General features: G+C 38.5%; 1 protein-coding gene across 2 annotated transcripts in view; it reads left to right on the forward strand.

Moving 5' to 3' along the window:
* The window catches only part of ZFX (zinc finger protein X-linked), a 47811-nt gene extending 37027 nt beyond the window's left edge, over nucleotides 1-10784 (forward strand). For both annotated transcript variants that reach the window (XM_075854066.1, XM_075854065.1), the window contains exons 7-8: nucleotides 2182-2334; nucleotides 6091-10784. In XM_075854066.1, the coding sequence (XP_075710181.1) occupies nucleotides 2182-2334; nucleotides 6091-7283 (1346 nt within the window). In that variant the 3' untranslated portion in view covers nucleotides 7284-10784. The remainder of the gene's footprint in view (nucleotides 1-2181; nucleotides 2335-6090) is intronic.
* Nucleotides 10785-11910: the final 1126 nt, after the last annotated feature.

The raw sequence follows: 11910 nt of genomic DNA on the forward strand, positions 1-11910 counted from the left end.
TAATAGGGCCTTTAGGCTTACCCTTAAAGAGGCTCTGTCACCAGATTATGAAACCCCTATCTCCTATTGCATGTGATCGGCGCTGCAATGTAGATAACAGTAACGTTTTGTTTTTTTTAAAACGATCATTTTTGGCCAAGTTATGAGCAATTTTATATTTATGCAAATGAGCCTTTCTAATGGACAACTGACCGTGTATTGTGTTTTTACCAACTGGGCGTGTTTACTTCTTTCACTGCACAATCACACTGTGCTGTGGATCATGCTGGGCTGGAACAATGAGAAGTGCAGGACACTGATTGGGGGTCACTGATTGGTCAGCCTCATACACTCCTCTTTACTTTTTACCAACTGGGTGTTGTACAAACACGCCCAGTTGTCCATTGAGAAACTCATTAGCATAAATCTAAACCAGCTCAAAAATGATCGTTTTTCAAAATAAAAACCACTGCTGTTATCTACATTACAGCGCCGATCACATTATGTAGGAGATAGGGCACTTATAATCTGGTGACAGAGCCTCTTTAAGCTCAACAGTGTTGTATGTTCACACAGCCTATTTTCGGCCGTTTCTCGGGCCGTAAACGGCCGAAAAATCTGAAGCATAACGCCTCCAAAGATCTGTCCATTGATTTCAATGGGAAAATGGCGTTCTGTTCCGACAGAGCATTTTTCGCTGCATTTTTTTACGCGTAAAAAAAACGGCCGCGAAAAAGAAGTGCAGGCCATTTCTTGGGATGTTTTTGAAGCCGTTTTTCATAGACTTTCAAAAAAAGCTCTAAAAACGGCCGTAAAAAAAGTCGCAAAAATCGCGAGTTGCTTAAAAAACGTCTGAAAATCAGGAGCTGTTTTCCCTTGAAAACAGCTCTGTATTTTGAGACGTTTTTGAGTTTGCGTGTGAACATACCCTAAGAGTTCAATAGCCATTAACCACTGCTAGTGCATTCACTCTATTTTTTTTATTTTTTTTTTGTTTTATCATCCACTCTAAAAAACAAAACAAAAAAACGTTCTCAACCGCTGCATCCAACAATTCACCAGTGCAGCATTTTCTTGGATTCTAGAATCAGTGCTTCACCCTCCGTTATCCCATTTTCAATATCAGTGACCGCATGCCTATTACTAATTAATGTCTTGTAATAAACACAATAGTTTTAACATTCACCTTCTACCTGATCTAACGTTCGTGTTATCCACTTAGCTTAAAGGGAATGTGTTGCCAGCAAAACATGATTTTTTTTTTTTTTAGTTAAACAATTAGTGTATAGGTGATTAAACATTGTCATTTTTTTTTTTTTTTTCACGAGTCAGGAAATATTATAAATTGGATTCTAATTTATAATATTTCCCAGCACTGGTCACTAGATGGAGCCATTCCCAAAATTGCAGCATTGCATGTGGTAAAGCAACCACATTGCTTTATGCTGCAAAATTGGGTAAAAAGCCCTCGCTCTAGTGAGCTCTCAGCATCCCCCCCTCCTTTATCCTGGCTAGTGCCGGGAGAAACGAGGGGTTTGAACGGTCTAACCTCCTACACTGTGTGTCGCCATTTTTTTTAGCTAACACACAGTGTAGAAGGTTTACATACAGTAGTAAACACACACTGAACACAAACATACATAGAAATCCCTTACCTGCTCCAGTCGCCGCCGCTCCCTCCGGTCCATCCGCTCCGTCTGCTGCCGCTGCTCCATGTGCACAAGTCCGGAAGCCGCAACCGGAAGTAGTAATCTTACTGTCCGGCCGCGACTTCCGGTCCACAGGAAAATGGCGCCGGACGGCGCGCATTTCAAATTGAACTGTGTGGGAGCGGCGCATGCGCCGTTCCCACACAGCGGCGTACATGTTAGTGGATTGAACGGGCCCCGTTCGCAGTCCCTATGGGACTGGAGCTGCCGTATTCCATGTCTGTATGTGTCGTTAATCGACACATACAGAAATGGAAAAAAAAATGGCAGCCCCCATAGGGAAGAAAAAGTGTAAAAATAAGAAAAAGTAACACACAAACACACAAATCAATCCAAACGTTTTTAATAAAGCACTAACATCTTTAACATATTAAAAAAAAATTTGTGGTAACACTGTTCCTTTAAAATGTTTTACTGGTCATAATAAAACAATATTATTATTATAGTATGAAATATTAACAAGTAGACATGACTATTTCATCTTGTGTTCTAGGTAATACTATGAATAACAATTTGGAGGGAGTGGAGCACAGGAATGGCACTGCTAGTGCCCTTTTGCACATAGATGAATCTGATGGACTTGACAGGCTAGCAAAGCAAAAACCAAAGAAAAAGAGAAGGGGAGAAAACCGTCAGTACCAAACAGGTGTGTGCTTTAAAGATTAACCCATTCCTGATGTAGCTATTTTTCAGATTTTCATTTTTCCCTCCCCACCTTCCAAAAGCCATAACTTTTTTTTTTTTTTATTATTATTCCGTCGATATAATCCTATGAGGGCTTGATGTTTTTGGGATCAGTTTGTGTGGTAGAAAATGGAGAAAAAAAACAAAAAACCGCGATTCCTCCATAGTTTTTTACGCTTCGTTTTTATGGAATTCACAGTGCAATTAAAACTACACGTTAACTTTATTCTGCGGGTCAATAAGATTACGGCGATACCAAATTTAGAGGTTTTGTTTTTTTTCGTATATATTTTACTGATATTACAAGGGGGGAAAAAAAATGAAAAATTTATTTCGTGTCGCCAAATTCTGAGAGCCTTAACCTCTTTGTTTTTTTTATTTTTTGTCCATGGATTAAGCGGCATGAGGGCATATTTTTTGCGGGATAAGCTGTAGTTTTTGATAGTACCATTTTGAGGGACATGCAAGGTTTGTTTTTTTTATCACTTTTTATTCCATGTTTTTTGGGAAATTATATATTGTAATAGTTCAGACTTTTACGGACACGGCGATACCAATTATGTTTATTGTTTTTACAATGCTTTAGGGGGAAAGGTTTTGGTTTTTGTCTTTTTTTTGTTTTGTTTTTTATAAACTTTTAAAAAAAAATAAAAAATATTTTTTTGTACATAAAAAAACCCAAAACTTTATTTAACTGAGTTTTTTACTTTTTTTATTAGGCCCCCTAGGGACTTCAACCAGTGTTGGATCGCTTGCACTATATACTGCAATTCTATTGTATTGCAGTATACAGTCTTTCTGACAGGCTTCTATTAAGCCCTGAGACAGGGCTTAATAGGAGCAGAAAAATGGCAGACCCGGGGGACTTCATTAGGCCCCCATGCTGCCATAGCAACCATCGTCACCCGACGAACGCGTCGCGGGGGGAGGGGGGCAATGAGCTGTTAGAGGGGATTGGCCACTCTTTCTAACGCGTTAAATGCCGCGGTCACTATTGACCGTGGCATTTAATGGGTTAAACAAGCTGGATCTCCCTCGAACACGATCCCGCTCGTTACTGTGAAGTGCCGGCTGTAACATACGGCTGACACCCAAATTGTATGGAGTAGGCTCAGCCCATGAGTCCGCTCCGTACTTCCCCCTACTTGGCTATGATGTAAGTGTACATCATACCTTGGGAAGGGGTTAACGGAGTATCTTTTGGCACTTCATAGTTATGAAGATTTTTGATTTAAGGAGTTTTCAGTGAACCTAATATATATATCAATAGCCTTGAAATGCGAAAAACTACAAATGCCAGATAATTTTCAATTGATGGTACTACTGCCGGTTCTGTGGGCAAAACAAAAACGGAGAATTGCGTTTTAGGCCACACCCATGCACTGTAACATTTTCTATGTACATACCATGAAAGTTTCTGGTTTTGCCTGAAAATGTAGTAGCTGTTCAGGCTAAAGCACACTTTAGTAGACCAAAGTAGTATTTAAGTTGATGTTTTCTCATATATACAGTTTTACACTGCAGAAATTTATATAGTGGGGACAAAAACTATTTATAACCAAGGAAAAGTAATACTGCAAACACACCATCAGAGGACCTCGTTTGTTGCAAATTTCTGTTTTTGTTTTTTTATTTTATTATTATTTTGTTTTGTTACTGCAGGTTATGTAAAAAGTATCCATTTATACATCCATATAGATTTCAAATTACAATTCAGCATTGCTTATGTCTTGCTTTCTCAACTCATGGGTAGGTCACATGATTGTACAGAAATTACACTGGTCAAGTCTCACAAATATTTTGATATCACAAGGAAAGGGACTTAATCGTTGACTTAGGCCCTGTTCACACAGAGTTTTCTGCCACGGAAACCGTGGCAAAAAAAATGTCCGAAATTGCCTCCCATTGTTTTCAATGGGAGGTGGAGGCGTTGCTTTTTCCCCACGAGCAGAAAAAACGCTCACGGGAAAAATAAACGATATCTTCCGTCTCAAAAAAACCCACTTAAATCAATGGGAGATGGGAAAAACGATGGCCGATGCATATTTTGACACGTTTTATGTTAAGAACTGCTCGCGGTTTTGTCCTTTTGCCTATTGAAGAAATAGGTTAAAAAAAAAAAAAAACGCGTAAAAAAAAAAAACGGGGCTGGTTTTTCCAGGCAGAATTTTCTGCCTGCAAACAAACTCCGTGTGAACATAGCCAAAGGTAGAAGTAACTTGGAGGACCTTTTACCAGCAGGCTGTTTTTCTATTTTAGAGATTATAACTTATGGCTCTGTAATATACACTGTTCAGCCATAACATTAAAACCAGTGACAGGTTGATTATCTTCTTACAATAGCACCTGTCAGGGGGTGGGATGAATTAGTCAGCACGTAAACAGTCTGTTCTTGCAGTTGATGTGTTGAAAGCCGGAATAATGGGCGAGTGCAAGGATCTGAGCGACTTCAAGCAACTCTGATTTGGACCATGGAGCAATAAAAAAGGGGGCCTGCTCTGAAAAACTAAGTTTTCTTTTACATCATATGGATGACCGGGTGCATGTGTGTCACTTATCTGGGGGGAAGAGAGTGCACCAGGATGCACTATGGGAAGAAAGCAAGCCAGGGAAACCTTGGGTCCTGACATTAATGTGCATGTTACTTTGACATGTACCACCTACCTCAACATTGATGCAGACCAGATACACCCCTTCATTGCTTTGGTATTTCCTAATCGCAATGGCCTCTTTTATCAGGAAAATGTGTCCTGCATTCCACAATGGTTTGAGGAACATGACTAAGAGTTGAAGGTGTTGACATGGCCTCCAAATTCCCCAGATGACAATCTGATGGAGCATCTGTAGGATATGCTAGGAAAACAACTCCCATCCATGGAGACCCCACCTTTGCAGTCTTAAAGGATGTGCTGCTAACGTCTTGGTGCTTTGTGGAATAGCTGTTTTCGCAGCACAAGAGGGAACAACAAAATATTAGGCAGGTTATTTTAATATTATGACTGAACGGTGTAAGTGTTCTTGTAAGGATCTGGATTAGAAGACCTTCCTGATATAATAGTGAACTATTTCTGAGTAGTTTTGTCGCTAGAAATTTTTTTTCTTTATATTATAGTTAAACAATTAGTATATACATGATTACACATTGTTCGAATTTTTAAAAATGTTTCACAAGTCAGGAAATATTATAAATTAGATTCTAATTGATAAAATTTCCATGTGCTGGTCACTAGAGGGAGCAAATCCCAAAATTGCAGCATTGGCATGTGGTAAAGCAATCTCATTGCTTTATGCTGCAAAATTGGAGAAGACACGCTCGCTCTAGATTCCTCAAACAATCCCCCTCCTTTATCCTGGCTAGTGCCAGGAGAAAGGAGGGGGTTGAATGTTCAAACCTCCTACACTGTGTGCTGCCATTTTTTGAGCGAATGCACAGTGTAGTAGGCTTACATACAGTGGTAATCACACATACACAAACATAACTTACCTGCTCCTGCCGCCGCTGCTCCGTCCGCTCCATCCGCTCCTAGTCCTTGCTTCTGAACACATGTCCGGAAGCTGCGACCGGAAGTAGTCATCTTACTGTCCGGCCGCGGCTTCCGGTCCACAACAAATGGCGCCGGATGAAGTTTATCTTGATTTTTTTTCCCAGTTTAACAATTTCATCAGTTTGCTTAACTGACAAAAAAAATGTGATTTATATGTTTGTTTTATTTCACAGCCATAATTATTGGTCCTGATGGCCACCCACTTACTGTTTACCCATGTATGATCTGCGGCAAGAAATTTAAATCCCGAGGCTTTCTGAAGAGGCACATGAAGAACCATCCGGAACATCTGGTGCGTAAGAAATACCGCTGCACAGACTGTGATTATACCACTAATAAAAAAGTAAGTTTGCATAACCACCTGGAGAGTCATAAACTGTCGGCTGCAGTTATAAAAACTGAGAAGGATTTGGATTGCGATGAATGTGGGAAAGTATTTCTACATGCTAATGCTTTGTTTGCCCACAAGCTGACACACAAGGAGAAAGCGGGGAACAAAATGCACAAGTGCAAGTTCTGTGATTATGAAACGGCTGAGCAGGGGTTACTAAACCGACACCTTTTGGCTGTTCACAGCAAAAGTTTTCCACACATCTGCGTGGAGTGTGGAAAAGGTTTCCGTCACCCGTCAGAGTTAAAGAAGCACATGCGCACTCATACTGGCGAAAAGCCATACATCTGTCAATATTGTGACTACAAATCTGCTGACTCCTCCAATTTGAAAACCCACGTTAAAACCAAGCACAGCAAAGAAATGCCATTCAAGTGTGAAATATGTCTCCAGACATTCGTAGACTCGAAGGAACTGCAGGCACATGTCATCCTGCATCAGGAGAGCAAAAGTCACCAGTGCCTGCATTGTGACCACAAAAGCTCTAACTCCAGTGACCTGAAAAGGCATATTATCTCTGTGCACACCAAGGATTATCCCCACAAGTGTGAAGTCTGTGAGAAGGGCTTCCATCGGCCCTCTGAGCTTAAAAAGCATGAAGCTGCACACCGGGGTAAAAAGATGCATCAGTGCAGGCATTGTGAGTTCCAAATTGCGGACCCGTTTGTGTTGAGCAGACACATCTTGTCTGTACATACTAAAGAGTTGCCGTTTAGGTGCAAACGCTGCCGTAAAGGCTTCAGGCAGCAACAGGAACTGAAAAAGCACATGAAGTCTCACAGTGGTAAAAAAGTGTATCAATGTGAGTACTGCGAGTACAACACCACAGACGCTTCTGGTTTTAAACGCCATGTCATCTCCATCCACACCAAAGACTATCCCCACAGATGCGACTACTGCAAGAAAGGCTTTCGCCGGCCATCGGAAAAGAATCAACACACAATGAAACATCATAAAGAAGCTAGCTTAGTGTGACTGTGTATGATGGGTGTTTGCAGAATATTGATGAAATATACCCGTTCTTGTAGAGAACAGTGTCAGGTTTTTTTGTTTTTTATTTCTATTGTGGGGGTTGTGTTGTTTTTTTGTTTTTTTTTAAATGATTATTAATTCTTGTGCCTCTAAATTAAAAATAATTTTTATATTCCAGTCCTGCTCTTTAATAAATTAACAAAGTTGCAAATATGAGGAGACCACTGGATATATATATCAATATATATATCCATATATGTAACTCCGTACTTTCTTCTAGATTTATTTGCCCATAGATTTCAAGTGCTGTTTTTGTTACTTTCTCTCGCTGGTATTTTGTCTTGGGGTATTTTCACACGCCCTATTTACAGACGTAATTCATGCGTTTTACGCCTCGAATTACGCCCGAAAAAACGTCTGCAAACATCTGCCCATTGAATTCAATGGGTCTTACGGTGTTCTGTGCAGACAGGCTTTTTTTTTTACAAGCCGCTGTCAAGACGGCGCGTAAAAAGACGCCCGCCTCAAAGAAGTGCATGTCACTTCTTGGGACATAATTGGAGCCGTTTTTCATTAACTCCAATGCTCCAATTACGTCCGTAAAAGACGCCGCGAAAAACGCGTGCACTTGTCAAAACGTCTGCAATTCAGGAGCTGTTTTCGCCTGAAAACAGCTCCGTAATTTCAGACGTAATTGGCGTTGCCGTGTGAACATACCCTTATTCCTCAATCATGGCCTGCTATCTACAGAATACACTTGCAAAAACTGTTCTTATTGGCAGCTAAGGACTTTTGTTCACACAGTGAGTTTTTACGCTTTTAACAGGGAAAACCTGGAGTAGATCCTAAAGAGGTATTTAAAAGAAATACTCCCCTTTTTGGATGCATTCCTGGATTTGGCTGGAAAATATGCATTAAAATCTATACTATGTGAGGGGCTTTTAAGGATGTATTCCAGGATTTTAAATGGATCAAATATCTTTAGGATAGGAAGTCAATGTGTGACTTGTTGTAGGATCAGCAGCACCAGGGAGCAGCGGCCCTCACTAAAGAGTCACAACCCTTTCGCAACAGTAGGTGACACAATGACATTCATGCTCATGAGGCGGAGTCTGGTAGTGCAGCTCAAGTAATTCAAGTGAACGGGGCTGAGCGGCAGTACGGGATACCGCGGCATGGATGCATGTTTCGGTACTGCAGTGTAGGTGCTACTCTTCTAACAATAGGTCATCTATGTAAATACCTGGAAAACCCCTTTAAAGGCTATGTATACCTCCTTTTTATTAAATCAATGTGTTTTGGGATTGATCACATCACATTTGAACTTCGGATCGATCCACCGAATATCAATTACATCTGTGTGTAAGAGATACAGGACCCACTCTCAGCCAAGCCGTCAGTTCAGTTGAACTGACTGAATCGGCTGAGAGAGAACAATCTTCTATGTGTACAAGATACATAGAAGCTATATAGTAAAAAAAAAAAAAATTGAATACAAGTTCACTTAAAGTGCTTAATCCAACAATACGTTGACTTAATAATAATAATAATAAATAAATAAAAATAAACATTCAAAGGTGTACATAGCTTTTAAGCTCGCCCTTTTTATGACTTGAGCCTTTTAGCGGGAAAGCTCATTGGTTTTTATCTAAAAAATGTAAACAAAAGTTTTATTGGGAAATATTTTCTTTTTTTTTTTTTTGTTCCATTTCTGTGTAATCTTGTAAGGGGCGGGGAGAGTAATTAATTTTTAGGAAAAATAATGTAAAACTGTTCTTTTTTTATCCTCCTGTTTGGTTCACAAATACATGTTCTTTATGCTGTACAATTTCACCTTTCATACCAGGTTTGCTGCTTTCTCCTTCATCCGTTTTGTAGTCCGTGTTATTCACTTGCAATTTGGATGTTTCTCCTGTTCCTTTTAAAGAAAAAGAAAAAAAAAAAAAAAAGATGTCTATTTCAGAATATATTCCCAATATTTTAAAGAGTTATTTTACATGTTTTCTTTTAAATAAAACTTCAAATCTTATACGTCCCAAAATAGCAACTATATCTTCAGGTTGGGGAAATAAGTGCTTTATTGTAATATAGACAAACAGAAGGGGAGAAAGCTGGAGAAATTATTACAATAAATGTATTGATGGCTATTATGTATAAAATATTGACAACTGATAATTTTATTTGCATCAGAAAATATAATCTTAGATACTATGCAGTGCAATTATGCAAATAACAATGTAGATATATCCACTTGCTACATAATAGTTGACATTGCACCATACATATTGATCAAATTTTACATCTGTCCTCTTTAGTAAATTGACACATGGAATTTTATGGAGATTTTAAATGCTGTTTACACTTGTGAAATGTTTGGCTTCTTTTTATTTGGGTCTTAAATTATTGAAAGAAAATTGCACTTTTTAATATAACTGGCAGTGTTTTGCTGCATGCAGATCACAATTGTTTAGGGAAAATCAGACTAGTGTTGCATATTTAATTCAGGCAGCCATATAAACTTGCATACAAAAAAAAAATTGCATAAATTTAAGTCCCATTAATGTTTGGCTCTTTGGAATTTGTAAAATGTTAATGGCACTTTCTAACTACATCATGACTCCACATGTGCTGACACCACTTCTTATGCTTTATATCTAGTCAAGATGTTTATTTCTTTGCACATATGACACTAAAAGTGGGTATTCCTATAAAAGAAAAATGCCCCATACTTGTTACATGAAGAGAGATTCATCCATGTAGAATATGAGATCTACTTGTCCCAATACTTGAAACCAATGTGAAAGGTGGGAGAATTCTCCTAACAGCTCATACTGTAAGCAGGGTTTTCCTTCACTTTGAAATTCTAACGAAGTTGTCTGTAATTTACCAGAATGTATTACATTAAAGTCGAATAGTAAATTGCTTCAAGATAGGCAAATCTACACTACCTGCAGTGCAGTGTTTATTATTCCCAACATGCATCTTTTCCAATTCTCATATTGTTATACCTACAATTGTAATAAGATTAGAATATAATCAAGCGTCACTTCATATTTTTTTTTTTTTGTTACAAGAACGGGGCTGTATAAATGTATTGTGTTTTTTTTTGTTGTTTTTTTTTTTTTAGATTCATCTGGCTTTTGTAAAAAAACGCATCTGTATAAAAAGGTAGTAGCTATTGTTCATACTTGTTTATTTGTTTCCATGGTTTTAGTTTCAGCTGATATGTATGGTAAGTGTTCCAAAATGTTAATGTTTTGGTCGAATGTTTAAAAGGTACAGGTTTTTTTTGTTATTTTTAATTTTTATTTTGTTCTTTTTGTTTTTTTACAAGAACATACTGTAAATTATTCATTAGACACGGCCTGTAAAATATTTTATTGTCTTTATTCTCTGTACAATTTTGTATAAAAAGTAAAGCAAAATCAATATAGGGATGTGAGATGACATTGTAATTGTGCCCTTGAAAACGTGGTAAAATAAAAATCAGAATATTTTACTGTTTGTGAATGCTCACAGTATTTCATGTCGTTTGAAAGAAATAGAAACAATGCACTTTTAACTGGGAATGCTGATAGTTCTGGCGAGATAATAATTAAGCACTGCGAAGAGGAAAAAATAAATAAAAGCCATATTAGTCACCATAATCCATATTTATATTGTGTACTAAAATGTCTTATATGCCAAAAACCATACTCGCTATCTAAAACGAAAAACTATACACACTGAGTAGTACAAATCATACCCGTTCTTTAAAATAATCCACTGAACTCCATATTTCATCCATGTGGCTGTAATGATTGCAACATGCATATGCATTTCAGTTTCTCGCAATGACCCCTTCTTAATGGGAACTACTTAATCGATTACCCTAAATCACAATTGGTTTATAGAGTGACACTTTTCCACTCTATAGACCAATTGCAATTTCACTCTATAAACCAGGAGTCCGCAACCTTTGGCACTCCAGCTGTTGTGAAACTACAACTACCAACATTCTCTCACAGCCAAAGGCGTTATTATTCTCGTCAAAGGCGATGAGGGCATGCTGGGAACTGTAGTTTTACAACAGCTGGAGTTCCGAAGGTTGCTGACCCCTGCTAGTATAAACCAAATGTTTGGCAACAGGCAAATCCATCATATCGTACCAACCATGCTCTTATGTTTATTATTCCTTTCTCTGATGTCTAATGTGGTTTCAACCACATAAATCAAACTGCAATGACAATTAATTTGTTGTGTATAGGATACAGGCAAGTGTATCTCTGTCTAATGTGATACGGTCTGCCACTGGAGCCAATTCTCAGCCATGGTGATATTTGAAGGTGCTTTAGACTTTGGTGTCGTAACGGCCCTTGTACCAGCAGATCTTGTTTTAAAGGAAGTTCTATAGGATCTTCCAGTGCTAATTCCTTCAGAATTGGGAACCAGGCCTTTTTTTGGCCAGAATGGGACAATCGGAATGTGTTTCAGACTTTATCTGTACAGCTTCTGAAGGACTCATGCTATCAGCGGGAATGATGGAAAGGCGTATGCTAGATCCATGTCCCAAGGCTGGGATAGATCATCTATGCCTAGGGAATCATCCTGGGGGTTTAGAGAGAAGAAAAGCTCTGTTTTGGAATTTAAT

This window comes from Rhinoderma darwinii, chromosome 2, assembly GCF_050947455.1.
Source record: "Rhinoderma darwinii isolate aRhiDar2 chromosome 2, aRhiDar2.hap1, whole genome shotgun sequence".
In the NCBI taxonomy this organism is placed as follows: Eukaryota; Metazoa; Chordata; class Amphibia; order Anura; family Rhinodermatidae; genus Rhinoderma; species Rhinoderma darwinii.